Source organism: Melospiza melodia, chromosome 4 (assembly GCF_035770615.1).
Source record: "Melospiza melodia melodia isolate bMelMel2 chromosome 4, bMelMel2.pri, whole genome shotgun sequence".
NCBI lineage: Eukaryota > Metazoa > Chordata > Aves > Passeriformes > Passerellidae > Melospiza > Melospiza melodia.
In genome coordinates this window covers 73,363,309-73,382,464 of record NC_086197.1, presented here as the reverse complement: position 1 = coordinate 73,382,464, position 19,156 = coordinate 73,363,309, and the positions used below count along the sequence as shown (strand labels likewise).

The 19,156-nt window shown below is 36.9% G+C and overlaps 1 protein-coding gene across 1 annotated transcript; it reads right to left on the bottom strand.

Annotated features, from left to right (window-relative positions):
* Nucleotides 1-525: 525 nt before the first annotated feature.
* On the bottom strand, nucleotides 526-19,155 carry RPAP3 (RNA polymerase II associated protein 3). Its single transcript, XM_063155165.1, has 17 exons — nucleotides 19,094-19,155; nucleotides 17,305-17,463; nucleotides 16,578-16,718; nucleotides 16,036-16,158; nucleotides 14,695-14,822; nucleotides 14,055-14,176; nucleotides 13,657-13,727; nucleotides 12,600-12,731; nucleotides 11,084-11,211; nucleotides 9,335-9,456; nucleotides 7,816-7,886; nucleotides 7,537-7,653; nucleotides 5,601-5,812; nucleotides 4,286-4,481; nucleotides 3,584-3,681; nucleotides 2,082-2,182; nucleotides 526-1,007 (listed from the first exon to the last, which is right to left on the bottom strand). Exons 2-17 carry the CDS (start codon nucleotides 17,458-17,460, stop codon nucleotides 916-918), a joined length of 2,010 nt encoding a protein of 669 aa, XP_063011235.1. The 5' UTR covers nucleotides 17,461-17,463; nucleotides 19,094-19,155; the 3' UTR covers nucleotides 526-915.
* Nucleotide 19,156: the final 1 nt, after the last annotated feature.

Here is a 19,156-nt window from a genome sequence, read left to right as displayed (position 1 = left end):
TATACTTGGTACAGTATACTTGACAAGCGCTGTTACTTCCTTCTGGTCATGTGAGCAGTAATTTATCATGCCTCATGCTCAATCTTATCTAAGAATTTCAGTTAATTTCAGGCTTTTGCCTTCTTCTACTGTTGAGGTATTTTGCTTAGCCTCCTGAGTGATCTTAAGGGATTTAACCCACTCAGGAACACCTGACCCACAAGGATTAGGTTTCACCAGATTGTTTTAAAAGTACTCTTGAAAGAAGACAGAAAGTGTTTCCCTTTAAACTTTTTGTTTAATTCTACAGTATCTGTCTTCCTTCTATTCTGCAATTACAGTTGAGGTTCACAGGAGGAGCTTCAGAGGTTCTCAGCTACCACAATGCTTAAACTTCACTTTTAGATAAACTCAAGTAAAAATTCTGGAATTTTCTTGCCATCATACTTAAGATTCACTTTGCACAGCAGAAATTCTGATGTGATGGATCTTTACAGAAGGGAGATTTAGGCATCTTAATAAAAAAAACCATAAAAATATAACATCTTCAACATTCAGTTTATTTTCTAAAGTAAAAATCCCATGCATAATTCTAATATACAGCATTTGATAAACAAAGACATGTTTATAAATATCTTTTTCCTTTTAATAAAGATCTCTATCTACAGTCCAGATCCTGAATGGCAATCTGCCCAACTGGTTTTCAGGCAAACAGATTCCACTGAAGAAAATGTAGATCCATATTGTTTCAGGTACTGGAGAACAAGTGTACTTCAGAACTAAATAATGATCTCTTCAGGCACTTGCCATTTGGCTAACCCAAGCTTAAGAGTTTCATTATTTATAAAAAGCAACAAAATTGCAGTCTTTACAGCCTTCTCAGCTAATTTCTGCATGAAAAAGGTGCAAAACTAGACATTTACATCAGCTATCTTGCTAAGAGAAAATGCCGTATTTCTTCTCCAATTCTTCAACAGAAGCATCTTTTAATCCCATATGGTTCACATGATTGAATAATACCTGTGTAACTGAAAAAGAAAATCCCAACATGAATCCTTATTTTTGTAACTCACGTTCTTTAAGTAAGTTAATCCAATTCTTTCCTTGGTGAAAGTAAGGGGCATCTAGATTATACAGCTGAAATACAAATACATTTTTGAACTACTGGGAGGATGAACACAAGTAGCAAAGCAAAACTCTCACTTTGTTTCAATGCCCAGGAGCTGCCTAGCAACACTTCCTTACACAGGTGTATAATCCAGGCAACAGAGAGCTTTTAGTTTCTTCACCAACTTGACACTATGCCACTACATGCAGAAGACAAACATTAATGCCAATGGCAGATCAAGCTTACATCAGGAAAAGGCATTCATAAGAGGCACTGCACTTCAGTAAGTCAAGTTATTTTATTTTAAGGAGATTACCATATCCTTAAAAATTTTTGAAATATGAATTAGTGAAACTCAGCTGTAGATAGTGAATTTAAATTTACATAGACCCAGAGAAATGTTTTTCTTCTAAGAGTCTCTATTACATAGTCTGTCTGGTGCACTAAATAAAGAAAAAGTTTGAGACAAAACCCACTTTTAGAAACCATGAATTCAAGCCAATGTCAACACAAATTGCAAACTAACATGACTGATGCCTCCAGAACAGGACAGACAACTAGGCTGAGTGCTTTAGAGACTCTGTTCTCATTCTTTTGCCAACAGAAAAGTCAGGATTTGCCAAGAAATAGTCGTAAACTGTGGAAACTGTATAATCTGGATACCTTGGATCTCAGATGTAGGATTTCATACAAATTCATAAATTTGTAACATTACCAGCTACAAACTGACAAGATGGCAAAGCTTATTTTATCAGAATAAAATGCAGTGGTATTACTGATTAAAGTAAGAGGATTTAGCTGTAGTTTTCTAGTCTAAACAATAAATAGAGTCAAAGGATTAAGAAAAATTACATTACATTCATATTAACTTCTAAAACAATAAAAAACTAGACAACTAAAATGATTATTACATAGAATAAACAAGAGTAATGCTAAGTTTTACATATTTTTGCCAGATTCTACAGTATCACAAAGACACTACCAAATTACTTACTTTTTTTTTCTGAACCTGACATAAACATTACTGCCATATCAAATCTTTTTAATTCAGAGAGCCTCTGGAGGATTTCAAGGATGAGTGATGGCTTCTCTTTCCTGAAGAAGATTATTAAAATATAAAAATAACCACTGGTGATTAGAAATATTTAGTAGCTGCAAGCAATATTGAAGAATTCAGGAACAAGAAATTAAAGGACAAATAAAATTCCCTTCTCATATTCACTATCTTTGTCTTTCCACTTGTCCATTCACAAAGCAAAAAGTCAATATCCAGAAACCTTTAGGTAGGTATTGTTGTTCTACTGAGCAAGAGTGAAGAAATACAAAAACCTAGACTGATGCAATTTGGCTGATGATCACGTACAGAATACCTACTACATGATTTAAAGCTTACACCTGGCCAAAATATCACTACTTTTATATGTATCAGGTAGTGTGACATGAAGCAGCACCTGTGGCCTTAGGAAGCTCATTGAAAAGCTGAGCCAATTACAGCTGCCTTAACTTTCATCCATACAGAAAATTCCTAGATTGTGTTTATTTCACATTGTTTGGTCAACAGTAAACAGGCACTGCCTTTGTTACAAATACTAACAAATAGTATCTTTCTGTTATTATTTCACATTTCATTTGGAGGGAGACAGGACTCTTACCTAACAGCAAACAATTTCAGTTTCCTAGCCTTTTTAAGTTGTATCACCCAATGCAGGACTGTATGTCTAAGACAGCATTTTTCACCCATTTGATAGATATTTTACTTTTTAAGGAAACCAAGGGAAAGGCAAACATTGATTTATGATTGCTTTATCTCCATAAAACAACATTGAAAAACACGGAGTGTGTGCTTCTCAGACAGTGTAATTCAGAAAAGCAATACAGTGCCTCTGACAGACAAAATGAACTTTAGGACTCAAATGGTAGCATGGATAGAAACTTCAAAAATAACTTGTCAGGTCCTGTCTTATCAGAACCTCAGTCTCCAATACACATTTGCGACAGGCAACTGTAAAATGCTAGCAGATAATTAAGTCTGAATGCATCACAGTAAGTGTGGCATGAAACCAAAACCCTCTGAATTTCTGAGCTTTAGAAAGTTAAAATAGAGGACAATGGGCAATTCTATGTGCTCCCAGAATACACACACAATAATATGAACAAAAGTTATTTCATACAAATTAATGCAAGTTTCTGGTGCTCTTTAGCAAAGCACAATCCAACAACACTCAGTAAAAGTATTTTTTTCACTTCTTTTCTACATGTTTTTTCATTATGACTTTCACTTCTTAAGAAGCATGTACTAAGTAATTCCAATTATTTCACTAATTATGCTCGTGTAATGCTGTGTGCTGGAAACAAATTTGTAAGCCCGAGGTTGGGCCTAGAGAGAAAATAAACTCCCAAACACAAAACAAGAAAACAAACTCTCTCCACCACAAAACCACCAAACCTTTCAAAACAGCAGTAAGCAATGTAAAACAAAGGAGGAGTTAAACTTACTCAATATAGAAGTCATGTAGAATTTTCAGGATCTGGTTAAACAAGTCTGGATCTAAGGATTTCTGAAACAGCTTTGCATAAAGCGAGGGCTCTATTTGCTATAGAAAATTTTAAAAGTTAATTTTAGACAAAAAAATACAACTGAGTCATGAGAATTACATGTGCATTTTTAGAAGGTCATGGACAATGCTGAAGTGCATGAAAGAAAAAAAATCAAATCACAGAATTTAACATGAAACAACTATTTTTGATTGTTTGCTTGGGTTTTTTTACTAATGGTAATTTCTAACTTAAAAAAATGTTAAGTGACTTTGTTTTTCAAAATAAATGTGAGTAAAAATACACATTAAGCAGATTGCTGTTTCAAGCATTTGATCAGTAAAAATGGTGCTATATCTAATTACCCTAGAAGCAGTCATTAGAAAATTATAATTTAATAGTTATTAATGTAAAGTCTTTAAAGAAGGGCCTATATTTGAAAAAAACGCAGAGATTGTACTTAAAGCAAATAAAAAGGCACAAAAGAAGAAAAACTCAAATGTGCATAAGATTGCTTATTGTTATGTGAAGACAATTAAGTAAAGGGATTACTGTATACTTGAGGCACTCTAAACATATCTATCCCTTCCACCTAAGGGTACTGTTTCTTCAACTGATGTTGAAGAAATTGTCCAAACACTGTTGATACTCTATGTTTCATACCTTCAGGTACAAGTACATGTTTTCAGGGCAGTCTTTCAACTTTCTGAAGTCAGATTCAAGCTGGAAAGAATTTGTAGGAATGGGAGGAACTGGAGAAGCAGACATAAATGACCTTCTGATTTCTTTTTCTCTCTGTTGGCTTGCAGGAGAAGACTGATGCATTGTTGATGAAATTCCTTTCACATTTACAGGCAGCCTGCAAAGGTATTTTGAAACATACAATCAAATCAACTTTTAAGGAAATTCTACAGTGAGACCTAATTGGAGATCCCTCTATTCAATAAAAGCTAAAATACTGAAAACTTTTTAGAAAAGATTGTGTTTTAGTTTAAGCAGATATTTTAAAATTCCTTTTCTTCACCTTTTCTAAAAAACCCACATCTGCAAATACTTAATCAGCCTCTCTCTACTTTTTTTCTGGAAATAATTGCATTTTATAGTAGGTTACTCCCATATATACCTGCCAAAAACAAACAAAATCATATTTTCTGTAATTTCATAATGCAAAGCAGTAACAATGTCAAATGGATAAACTAGTTTCAACACTGATAGCAGCAGATCTACTTTTTGTCCTACAATTTCTCATTTAAGTCCACTGATTTTTTAGAAATTAAGAAATGGCTAAGAATATACTTTTTTCTTCAGCTCTTCACAGTAAATCCATCTAACTGAGCTAGAAAACGTGTGTGGGTCCAGTGTTTCTCACAGAAGTTCTTTGATAAGGAATCTTTGTATCAACAGAATGAGGCAGCGCCGATGCACTGGACAATGAATTCTCAGACTGAGCAAGGATAAAGCTTCTGTACTTCAGCCTAATTTCAGCAAGACAGACTTCAGTTTTCCTAACTAACAGTGTGACCTAGAAACTGAGCACATCTGAAGCTACCACCTGCCTCAGCAGAGGAAAGGGTGGTGACACTCATCTGCTCCTCTTCTCTCACGCAACTGGGGTACAAAGAATGCTTGAACTCCGTTCAAACTATCTTCTAAAAACAACAAATAAAAGTTGTAAAAACAGCTAGGGAAGATGGAGTGACCAAGCAAGAAAGAGTACAGCATGCAGACAAATGCTTTTTATATTTGCAATATAATTCTGAGTTTTCCACCTGACACTAAATGGACCGTATTTGTCTGAATCACTGAGTGGTCAACAAGGCAAAAGTGCAAGAACCACCCATTTCTTTCAACACTGCTTTTCCAATTCAGATTCTCCAAAGTATCTTCAAAACCTTACCACATGTAGACATCTGGAAATTAAGATTATATTTAAACTACACTTATCTTTTAAAAAGAGGATCAGAATTATTATACTTACTGTGATAGTGATGTATCACTGATTTCTTCTATTTTCAAGTGCTTTGCTTTTGGAATATCAACTGTAGTCAACAGATCATCCTGATCTAGAGCTTCTGTTGCTTCAACACTCACTGAATTCCTCCAGTTATTGACTAAAGTAGTGCTGGGCAAGTCACCATCTGATGTATCATCATCATCAACTTCTTCAATCTCTATTCTTCGCAATGGCTTCTAAACAGAGCACAGAGCTCATGTCACGTGTGGACTCAACACAAGTGTTTAAACAGACTCCAGACACAGCTGTGTGTAACTTAAAATAATTGGATGATAACCAGTTACCTCTGCAGTGGTGCACAGAGAAGACACTCTGCATAAAGGTAAATGGCAAAACCAGGAAACAAAAATCTACATGAAGCCTGATATGATAATTTTATTGCTTTACCCTCATAAACCAGTGTATCCTTATGGATCTCCATATGCAGTCTGTTTTCCCAGTAATAATTGAAAATTTATTCTTTTTCACACTAAGGTTGAATAGGCAAGATCTATCATATACTTTGTCCCATTACGTGGTACAGCTTTGTAATTTAGCAAAACAAAAAATATCCAACAACACAGGCCCACAACTTCAAATTTTCATATAATAAATATCTGTAACTCAACCCTGCTGACTGACCAAATAACATACATCCCAAGGTAATTAATTCCACCATGTGCTAAAATGCTTCATGATCCCCATTATTTTTGACCATCACCTAGTACCACCATCACACGTCTTAGACAAAAAGCTCTCATCACTTCTTACTTTCGAACTTCATTCCTGAACATGAACACACTATGTACTGCTCTAGAAATACTGATGCAAATGCACATGCTTAAACACACTCAACAATTTAGACTTCTAGGAAATGGCAGCAATAAAAGCACAGATGTTTCATCTATACTTATTCTACCTTAACAAAATAACAAGAGGAATACAACCAACCTAGCGTCTTCATTTAATTTAGCAGCCAAAGTGAACACTTAATAAATATAACTGTCTGTAGTATTTCAGCTACTTCATTTTGGTTTAAAGAAATAATGTTTCTAGTTATAGAGAGGACGTAATACTCCTCTCTCCCAAAGGATCAAAATAATCACACACTTTCTATTAAAACTATCCATCTGAATTACATTACTTATGAGGGCAAACAAAGGTTTTCAAATAGAATGAGTGCATACACATAACCAAGTACAAGCACTCTTTGTATTTACACAACTCATTGCTGAATGTATAAAGATTAAATGTACTAAAGGAGGAAGCCTAATACATAAAGAAACCCAGTATTACATTTTTTCATCTATAACTCATTCATCTGATTATAACCACTGATGGTGGTTATAATTCATTGTCCAAATACATTGCTTATTGAGAACCAATATCCAGCTGTCCTGCAGTTTACATGGATGAAAATGCATGCCCAAAGCTCTCTGGAAAGCAGCCCTAGGTGACAGCAGGAGGCACAAGGAGGCAACTTATCTTATAACCACTATGGCTGCTGTAAAAACTGTAAACAGCAGTAGAAATGAAGGGAAGTTTACCCAGAGGTTCTCAACTTACTCTCATTTACTCGCAACTGCAATGTCACCTATGGGCACAAGCCATGGTTTGGGGCTGCCTGCCTATTCCACATTGTAAATGTATGCATACGCAACATCATGTTGGCTGAGGGTGGTACTGCAGGCTGAATGCTTATCCCACCACTGCTGTGAACATCAGTATTTCCATGTGTGTATATATTCTTGAAAAATATCAAAAGGGTAAATTTATGTATTTTTGGACAAAAGCACAAATTTATGTATTTGGCACAGGGAAGGCTATCTATCAGGGGTTAGTCTACAATATAGAAAGCAGATTTTAACTTCAAACTCTACTTTTCCCACCATTATAGAAAACAATTCATGTAACAACTTACTGTTGATTTAATCTGTAATGGATTATCTATCATTTTCACTATATTTTTGATTTCCGCTTCTTTTATCAATATTGCAGGATATTCTGGGTGAGTCTGCTGCTCTTTCTCAGCTAATTCCTGAAAAAAATGCCAAGTTGTCCAAAAGATCAGGTGTTTCATGAGTAAATACAAGATATGTTAAAAATTATGTAATAAAGAATAAAAACCTTATACTACTATAGCCTTACAAAAAACTCGTAAACAAACAAAACCCAACTATACCCAAATAAGCATACATACATTTCTTATTTTTGTGAGTTCGTTTATTGCTTGTTTATTTCCAGGTTCCAGCTTCAGAACAGCTTCGAAATCTGAGTGAAAAACAACATAGAAACTGTAGATATTTCAAGTTACAATGTACACATGGTAGATTTTTAACCTTCTATTTTCCTTTCATAGCTCTAAAAACAATTAAAGGCAGGTAAGTGACAGAATGGCCAAGACTGGAAGGGACCAGCCACCAGTGGGTCACATGGTCCAACCTCCCTGCTCAAGCAGGGCCATCCTGGAGTGCAATGCACAGGATGGCACAGAATTCACAGTTCTTGAATATCTCCACTGAGAGAGACTCCACAACCTCTCTGGGCAATCTGCTCCAGTGCTTGATCATCTGCACAGTAAGAATTTCTTCCTCATATTCAGGCAGAACTCCCTGTGTATCAGCTTCTGCCCACTGCCTCTGTCCTTCTGCTTTGAACCACCGAGCAGAGCCGGGCTCCATCCTTTTGCCACCTTCCCTTCAGATACTGACAGACATTGCTGAGGTCAGCCCTCAGTCATCTCTTCTTGAGGCTGAACAGGCACAGCCCCCTCAGCCTTTCCTCATAAGAGAGATGCTCCCTTCCCCTGATCATCTTTGTCCCCCTCTGTGGGACCCACTCCAGGAGCTCCATGTCTCTCTTGCCCTGAGGAGCCCAGAACTGGGCACAGCGCTCCAGATGTGCCTCAGCAGGGCTGAGTGGAGGGGCAGGATCACCTCCCTGGACCTGCTGGCAGCGCTCTTCCTAAGGCAGCCCAGGATTCCATTGGCCTTCTGGCCACAAGGGCACTGCTGGCTCATGGGCAGCTTGTTGTCCACAGGTCCTTCTCCCAGCAGGTCAGCCTCAGTCTGTGCTGGTGCAGGGGTTGTTCTTCTCCAGGTGCAGGACCCTACATTTGCCTTTTGGATTTCTGAAGGTACCTCTCTGCCCATCTCTCCAATCTCTCAAGGTCCTTCTGGAAGCCTCACAGCACTCTGGGGTATCAGCTGCTTCTCCAAGCTTTGTATCATCACTTAACTGGCTGAGGAGGCATCTGCCCCTTCATCAAGTCACTGATGAACAAGTTAAACCACAATGGGCTCAGTATTGAACCTTGAGAGACACCACTAGAGACAGGCCTCCAACTAGACCCTGTGTCACTGATTAAGACACTCTAGGATCTGCTGTTCAGTCAGTTCTCAATCTACTTCACTGTCCCCTTATAAGTAATCCTAAAGCCTATATAATTTCCTACTTTTAAATGAACTTTCCAAACCATTTCTTACCACTTATCATAAGCAGCAACAGCTGTAATTTCACACAAAATGTGTGAAAAATGTCTTTCCATTATGTGGGCACCAACACAAAGAGTTTTTACAAATATTCAGTGAAATTCAAGAGAAACTGCTTCATTCTTAACTTCTACACTGACAATCTCAGTAAGTTAGCATAAAAAAAGAGTAGGATGTGCTTATACCTAGTCTCTTACCTACCATATTTTGGCTAATTCAAAATCATACCTTGAATAGCTTCCTTTAGCTTCCCAAGAGCAACTCTGGCAGCTCCTCTTCTGGCAAAAGCTTTAGAATAGGAAGCATCTAAGCGCAGAGCTTGTGTGCAGTCATCTTCTGCCTCTTTGTACCTCAGCAAAAGCGTAGCACAAAATTAATAATCAGTTTCAAGGGGCAGTTTCAATTGAGATGATGGAACTTCCCAAACCAATTAAAATATAAAGGTAGACCTTCATTACCTACATACATAAGCATATCACTGAGCTAAAATGTGAATTAAAAAAAACTCGCATAAAATATGGTTTCTCAGCCCCTTGAAATTTAAGCTGTATCTTTTGGTATCTCAAAACAGAGTGCTGACTCTTTTTAGTATTACAAAAATTCACATCCTCTGTAAAGAAAAAAAAAAACCACATTAAAGCTTGTCAGAGCAGAGTCCACTTTAAAAATTCAACAACAGTCTTAAAATCCAAGTTAGTACCATGGATTTGTACTTCTGAAAACCAGAAATACCATTACAAACAAAGAAAACGTACCAGAGAGGAGAAGCAAGTATGCATGAGAATAAATTTTTCTACATTTGGAATTCTGTGACTTGTCCTTAACTATTTCAGAATGAGAACTCAAAATATCCTTGCATTAATGTCATTTGCTTAATTTTAAGATTAAATTTCCTCATGCCATTTATATTGTTACATTAGATCATGATTCCACTACGTGCTTAATTAAATATTTTCATTCATTCCTCCTCTCCATGTTCAAACTATCATTAAAGTTATGCAAATTAATTTTTATTTGCTGTTCTCATCAGCACTAGCGGTTTGTGAGAATACCAATGGGCTTTTGTTGCATTTTATATTTAGTCCTCTTTGAAATGTAAAGACTCATGATACAGGATTCATCATAGGGAAACAATTTTCTTGCTTGGTCATTCAATTAAAGTATTGCTTCCTCTGAATCTCACAGAAGAGTAATTGCATTCTGATGTCCTTTAAATTACAAGTGTTGGGTCAGAAATACTATCCATGCAACTCATCCTAATTTGAGATCAATCTACTGTCTCTAAAGATACTCAAGTCATGTCACATTAAAACAGATGACCAACATAACCCTCTGCTCTTCAGGCTACCAGCTTACATGTTTTAAATTACCACACCATCACAGAGTCAAACGAAGTTCACACCTAAAAATTGGCTGTATGGAACTTATCTAATTTCCTGGAAAGCATGAACTTCCATACAGTTTCTGGGTTATTTGGATAAAGCTTAATTACAAATAAACAAGCAACACACACATGCCTCTATCAGTGAAGTTAAAAATACCATTTTAAAATGTAAAAATTTCCAGAAAAAGCTGTTATTCATTCCCTCCAAAGTCAGAAGTTATAATTCACTTCTTTTTACAGAGCAATGTTTAGTAGTGGACTGGGTTTCATAGTTGAACACGAAACTTTGGACAGTTCCTTCCGGAAAGGTGAATATCTGGATTTTGCACACATAAAAGAATGAAAATCCAACTTCAGAAACCATTATTTCATGCTGGTGCTATTTTATTCTCTCAGAACTTGCTTCCTACAAATTGCCTTTTGAGATCACACATACAGATTTGTTCCCTCTCCTTTACTGCTTTCAATTTGATTTATTCCATACTGAATTCTAAAAAAATGAGAAGGAGTGACAATAACTCGAGTGAAAATCTGCTGGATCATTATTCCTCGTGATCTAAACCAAACAATACAGCATGTGCAATTCCACTTACTTCTCAATCTTTAGGTAGGCCATGGCTCTGTTAGCTGGCAGCAGTGCATTGGTGCCATCTGCTGCGATACCACGGGTGTAGCACTCTATTGCAGCCTCATACTTTCCTTCTTTGAAATAACCGTTACCCTGCAATATTTAGGTCCAAACAAAAAAAACCCAGCATTGTAAAAATTCAGTGCAATTAACTTTTTGTTATCCTTTTTTGCAGAGAGTGACAACATTATGAAGATGAATTGCAAAGAACATCCACATCAGGGCAGACAGTTACAGCGTATTTCTTCCTATCTATGTTTTTGTGTTCTGCCTCCAAACTATCTTAATACTTTCTAATACTTCAAGGATTAAAAAAAAAAAAAAATCTTTGCTACATGCATAGTTCAAATGCAGACTTGTAAGTCTACAACTTATTTAGCTTTATGCTTGATGTGCAGGATAACCTACCCTGTACCTCATGAATTTAAACACAAGCTGAACATTTACAATTCCCCTTTCAAGATGATTTTATGACTTCACAAATTCATATTTATCCTGCTCCATAAAACTTATACTCAAATATTACTTGTCCAAATGTTGTTGTTGTTTTCTAATAAATGCTTCATACAAGAAAATTACATTCCTTTTTTGTTTGTTTCTGGGGAACTAACATTACCTTTTGCTTCTCAATACTGATTTGAAGCTGCACATCTCTGCTACTACCCTACTGACTGACAAAAAACCAGAAAGGCCACAGTTCAGACTTGATCCATGTCAAGGAACAAGCCTGCAGTGAGTCAGCTCTGCTGCCAATGAACTATTGCATTGGACTGAAATTTCTCTTCTGAGACCTAGTCAAACTCTTGCTCCTTAATGCATACTTTCATTCTTATCTGATTACTTCTCACAACCAGTATAGCAAACCTGAATAATGATAACAAGTTAGGAGTTACATAGCTAGGTAAGTGAGCAGAAAAATTATGGTTCAGTTGGTAATGCTAATTATTTATTGAAAGAGTGGTGACAGGGAGAAATCAATAAACCAACTGTGAGTCAAGACTATGCATCTAGAGATACATTTTCATTGTCATTGTTGCCTTCACCCCCAAAGTCCTTTTTATAACTACTATTTATCATGTAATCAGAGGTCTAAAAACAAGAAATAGGCCACAACTCCCCTTGGACAAGAAGCATCAAGACACTTACAATAATGGAGAAATGGAATCTTTGTAAAGTGCAGTTTAAGTTCTACTTGTCTTACTGTGTATTTGAAATTTCACATATACAATCTGGGCTGTAAAAGCTACCTTTTATAAGTATTCCTCTAGACAAATCCAAACAGAGCTCACTGTCCCACTCACCTTCCTAGAGGCAAAATGGGAAACACCTGAAGTAACATCAAGGACATTCCATGTATAAAGTTCAAGGCGGTGCCAGGTTTAATTTATACATTTGCATAACTAAAAGCAGCATAACTAACAGTACAACAGCACCTTTTTCTTTGCTAGGTTTCTCCTGTTGTACCAGAACCTGTGACCTACCAGATCTTTTTCTGCAATTGCCTTCTGCTTGAGCTGCTGGTCTTCAATGCGCTGCTTCTCTTCATCTGTTAATCCTGTTCTGACTGCATCCTCAAACTCTTTCTGTTCTGAATTTTCTTTCAATGACAGAGCCTGTAAAAACATAATTTTCCCCTTCAGTAAGTATTTTCCCACTTAAACAGTTTCAGAACATAAATTACAATAATTTCTAAACTTTTAGGATAAGAAAATCTGCCAAGCTTTTTAACAGAAGTGACTGTGTTGTAAATTAAATACAAATCGAAGAGACAATTTAAAAACAATTTGTTTCTTGAAAGGGTATTTCTTTGAGGGACTGCAAGTCAGAATAATGCTTGGTAAATTAGAAGTATGTAACTTCTGAAGCACAGCATGAAATGACTCATGGAACCTTTCTATATGTCCAATTCATGTATCATTTATTTCTTCAATTACTGGAGACTTTGCATCTTCATTCTGAAAATAAATTTTTCAAGCACTGTCAAAAACACAGTTGAAGAGGCGTAAGCAAATTCATACAGAAGTGACAGGTGAGCTAATAGCTCCAAAAGTCATAATAATCAGCATTCTCCCTGTTGTGAAAAGAATCTAACTTGCACTAGGAGGATTTTGTTCTGTTCTTAGAACAACTTTCTGGTTTGGTTGACCACAGCAATCAGTGGACTACAAGCAGGCTAGCAATGCAGTTTTGTGGCCAAGAGAACACGGAAGTTCTCTCATGTGCTGTGCTTCCTTATACGAAAATACTAACCAATCAACCCACTCACCAAAACCCAACCAACAACAACAAGTGCAAAAAGACACCAAATGGTGCACACATGCAGTCTTAATCTGGGATCCAATATTACACTGATAGTTGCATATGTGTGAGTTTCTCCAAAAGAAACTCCATTAAAGATTTTGACCTCAGTGAACTTCAGATGCCAGAAAAAGCATCTTTATTGAGAATTTACTGAATCAGTTCTTGTTATAAAAATTGACACAGATATAAATGGAACAGGGTGTATTAATTTATATTAGAATCTATTAATCTTTTTACCTGATCAATTCTCTTCAGTTCATTTTTTGCTTCAAAATTGTTGGCATCCAGCTCCAAAACTTTTTCATAATCTATCAGAAGACCAGAAAAGTATGTTACAGGTAGGAAGCACAGACCAGTAAGCAGAGCATTCTTTTGAGATATACCTTTTTTGTAATTACCCAAGAAGTCTGAGATATTTCAAGTAATACATCATTCTAGAACAGTTAAAGCTGAATTATTCAACAACTATTAACATCTACCACTATAATTTGGACTTGCTACTTGAACTTTACCTTGCCAGAAGAATATGCAACATGGTATTTCTTTGTTTACAGGAAATGAAAATTAAATTCCTACACTAAAGAAGATGATCACACAAGTTGGTATGCATCTTAAGATTTTTAAAAAAGACCCACCTTCTTTAGCACCTTGAAGATTTTTCAAAGCAAAGCGAGCGGCTCCTCTTCTCGCATAAGCCTTTACGTAATTTTTATCTAAAGCAAGTGCTAAATTGCAGTCAGATTCCGCAACAGAAAACCTATCAAAAAAATGAACGAGTAGTTTGGACACAAATTTTCAGCAGTTCATCTTACTCTGAGGCTCACCAGGTTCTTGATAACATGAGAATCTTACATGCTTCAGCAGGGGCACAAACCAAGTACTTACACGTTTCTTGATTCCGAATACATTAAAACAAGAAAGGAAAAGAGCAGAAAGAATAACTAACTCCCCTTTCTTCACCCAAAACAAATCAAAGCCTTAGAAACAGAGCTCACTGAATGTGAAAGGCAATTTAACTTTCTCTTCCTCTTTTTTCTTGAAGTCTTACACTGTTAACACAGAAGATGGTGAACTGCTAGTGTGCAAGCCAAGGAAAAATTGATGAGGGAGACTAGCAGATTGCTTCTCCCAGTGATTCCTATTTTACTTTGAAACTGGAAGGCAGGTTGCAACAACACAGCATGATGCATAAATCAAGAATTAAAACTAGACCAAAAATCTGAAGGTAGCATTTCAAGTACAAAAATAGCACAGATTTAACAATGCAAGGCTTACTTTTTCATTCTATAAAAGGCTGATGCTCTGTTTGTGGGCAATACTGGATTGTACGGATCAGAATGCATCCCTCTAGTATAGCATTTTATAGCTTCATCAAAGTTTCCTTGTTTGAAGTATTTATTACCCTGTGAATAGAAAAGAGCAAGTTTTTCAGCATTTTTCAGAATTTTCAGCAAGTTACTGTATATTGGCAGCTACAATGCTAATTAAAACCCCTAAAAATACAAAGTATTCTAGAAATGCTTAAATATTTTTGTTCAACATTCCTCATTAAATACTGCTTTACTATGAAATATGCTAACATATATGCTAAGTGCACCATATTAAATAATTTTCATTATATATTCTTTAACAGAGGTCTATAAAATATTCATTTTCAGTATCTCTAGGTCATTTCCAGAAATGTGTAACAAGCATATACACAGCTACTTAAATTACCAAATGAGGTTTTTTTAAGTTTTCAGTAACTAGGTTTGGCATCTTTGCGTTCCAAGCCAACATTTTCATTTCTGCCTCCTCTGGGACAAAACTTTTACCTCACACACATCCTCAACGACCTCATTGCAGCCAAGATAATCATGGCCAGATACCTCAGCTTCTCAGTGTAGACTGCACGTGAAGGAATTCCCACAGCAGCAGGAATACAACACAAATATCATCCATGTAGACAATTTAAAATAAACAAACAAACAACTCAACCCACAAAAACCCAAACCAAAGCTAGAACTACTGTAGTCAATATTGACTGGCAGATGGGTTAGGTGTTTGCTTACAAACAGAGAATTTTATCAAACAGACAGAAGCTGCTACACAATTTAGCTTCCTTCTTATGGCAACAAAGCCTGAGACAGATCTTTTTCTATTTCCTACTCTATTAGGTAAAACTGAAGCAGTATGAACTTTCCGCTATTAAAGCAACGAAGTTCACCCACCATTCCCAGATGTGCTGGCCTCACAAAGGGAGTATTTTTAAGTTCTTGCAGATTTAGTTTGGGGCATTCAGATATTGTGTTCAGGTAAAAACCAGTTTGCTCTATATAGCAATTCTACACAGCCATTCAACTTCTCAAAGCAAAACATCACCAATACATTTGTCATCACAGACATACATTAATTAGAATATGCCAAGCTTGCTGCTACCAACAATGAGGAGTAGAACTGCAGTGAGAATTTTCTATTTTGGAATAATGGGCAGGGAAGCAGACAGAAAGACTTTCAAATAGGCAATTCTTTCACCAGATGAGTGGTCTCAGCAGATGATCTTTTAAAAGAAAATTGCAAATACTCCTATACCTAAATTTCTTCTTTACCAATAATAAACATCTACAATTCTATAACCTTTTCCTTCTCTGCAAGAGCCTTTTCAGCATCTACATGAATTCCATCTTCTTCAGAGTCTGATTCTGGAGATACAGAATCATGAGTACTATCTTCTTTATCAAGTTCTTCAAGTATTTTATCCTGGAATCAGAAACAAAAAACCAAGATGTTGTCTTCATTGTAATTTAACAGTGCAAAATAATACAAGTAAGATTTTATTAATGTGTCCTCCAATACTGACAGTTGTGCTTAGTCTTATATTCTACTAGAATTATGACCTTTTAATAGGCTTATTGTTAACACAGGTTATTTTTTCCCCTTAAACTAAAATTCAATCTGGTAGATGAAAGCACAGTCAATAAAAAAACCCAAGTATTTATGAATATTCCAAATACTAAATTTGCAATCTTTTTGGGAGAAAGCTACCCTATGTTCATACAGTACCCAGCACAGTAAGATACTGACTAGTGGACTGATTCTCAGCACTGGAACAAAATCTTATTTAACACAGAATCAACTGGGGACAAGACTCTGGCAACAAAGCAAATCTTAAGACTCACCACATCAAGTTTTCCCCATGCTTCATAATCGTAAGACTTGATCTTGTTTTTCTTGTTTTCCTCAGAGGTTATCTTTGAAGGGACTTTATTTTTGCTTTTCTTCTTTTTCTTAAAAGCCTTGTTTCGAATTGGTGGTAAATTCTAAACAGAATTAAGTAACTTATTATAAAACAGATGTGTGGAAATCACTTGCACTGAAGAATCTGCAACACCTGTATCTAGACAGAATACGTATCTAGTGGCTAATTTTATTTTAGAAATCCATCCAGCAAGCTGTTCTCGTGAGCTCTACAAAACCACTAAGAACTACAAGCATAAATCTTTAAAGACTTAATAGTAAATATTACATGTATGATATAAAACCGAGTTTTAGAAGACAACTGTCTTCAGAGTATCCCTAAAGAATCACTTCAATATACTAAATGTTAGCAGTAAATTACCAATACTGATGCTGCAAACAGAAATATTCTCATAGATCTACCCAGAACTGATAAAAAGTTTACTGGCCTCATCACCTTCTGGTGCTACTGGCCCACAGCTCTGTTGGTGGTGCAGTTTACAGAGGAATCTGTAGTTTACTTCAAGTGAAGAACACATGGATTACTCTATGCCTTCTATTCAGATATTTTAAGTAAAAAAATGTAATTTTGCTAATGCAAAACATAATTATTATAAACATTATCACAGTATGAATAGCTGAGTTGACACAGGTCTCGTGTTTTCTTACCTCTTCTGGGACCCCACTCTGTTTCCTGAGTTCAGAATCCACTTCTTTAATATCTTTTTCCCAGCTCTCCAATTCTCTCATAAAATCCTGCAGCTCTTCAGCATTTTGCTTCACTTGCAGCTGCAGCTCTATCGCTTTACTTGGTGCACTCATCATAACCTGCCAAAATTCAAGGAAAAAAGCCTTCTAAAAAGAAGTTGGAAGTATGTAGTGAAGGAAGCTACTTCAACATTAACAAGTCTGACTTACATGCCAGTCAGATCTCCCAATAGCACAGTAGGAACGTTAAACATTAAGAGACTAAAGAGGAAACACAGTTTAAACGTCTTTCAAAAATGAAGGGAAGCCATATTATTCCGATAAAACTATATAATAACAAACAGCAATTCACATTTTCCTAACTAAATATAAGGTAGAGCACCCAACAAGTCAATGGTAATCCTGAAATTGCAAGCAAGTCCCTACAACACTGTTTAATAATTATTAACACTTGATTGTCTTCATAGATTTTGCTATCTCAATTTTGTTGTCTTAAGTGAAAGAAGTTTTATTATCACAAAAATATCAAGTCACAATTAAAAAGTAACCTTAAAAATTTTGGTTACAATTCAGAAAAAAAAGAAATCCCATATGTGTACAGTTCATAGCACAAAAATCACAAAGTATGAAGCAAACATGTTTTGAAAACAATCATGATTAAGTAACTCATGATAAGCTAAATACAAACTTAGACAAAGAGTTATGAATGGTTGCTAACTATAACCTCTTGATGGCGAGCTTCAGGATCTGTTACAAGCCTCATGGACATACAAATAAGCTATTTGTAGAGATACTACACATAAAACTTTTAAGGAAGAAAAAGATCTAGGCTATTTGACATGCTTTATTTAACACTATTTTTCACACCTGTGCAATAACCTAGTAGCACAACAATATAAAAATTTATGAGCCAGACAAAGCTAATGATTTCTATGGTAAAATGTGCCATCCATAATTACAGACAAGGGTCTCAAAGAGATGGAAAAACCCACTGTACAATTACTAGTGAACTAATGCTACCAAAGCAGAAAGGTTTTTAAATGCTTAGGAATAAGCAGATGAGTGGATGCCCTGCTGCAGCAGTTTGTTTCTCCCTAGCTCAGGCACAGGTGGTGACATAATTATCCTGAACAATGCATTAGGTCTATTTGAAACAAAACAGAAATCAACTTTCATTGAAGCCAAAAATACATAGCTTTCATCACGTTTTCAGTCAAGCAGCTTACTATATTTTTATCCACCTTCAACTGTTGTCCCATGCCGAATTACCACTGTAATATTCAGTCTGTTAACTTCGAGCAACTTGGGCAGGGGCACATCAAATATAAAGCATCCTGCTAAAGTGTATAAAATTAAATTGCTCCGTTACCAACTAGCCGCACACAGCTTAGCGACGCCTTTAACCCACGCACTGACAGCAGCCTCTGCGGCGCAGCCCTTAAACCCTTCAGGGCACTTTTATTCGACTCTCAACTGCGAGCTGAGCCCTCCCAACGCCCGAAGGCGGCTGCTCCCAGCGGCTCCCCTGGGGCGGGTCCCGAGGCAGGCCCCTGCGAGCCCCAGCACCGCCCGCAAGTGCAAGCGAGGCCTTGACTCCATCAGGCTGTGCTCCCCTCGCCTCACCTCGCCTCAACTCCCCGCGCGGCCAAGCCGCCCGTGGCCCACAGGGGCGGGGATGCGGCCGCGGGACGGCGCCTCCCGAGCACCGAGCACCGCACGCCGCGCTCGCCCCGTCCCGCCCCGGCCTCACCTGCGCCGCGCCGCGGCTCCTCCCGCGCTGCCCGGCCCGCTCCCGGCCTGCCGCGCGGGCCCT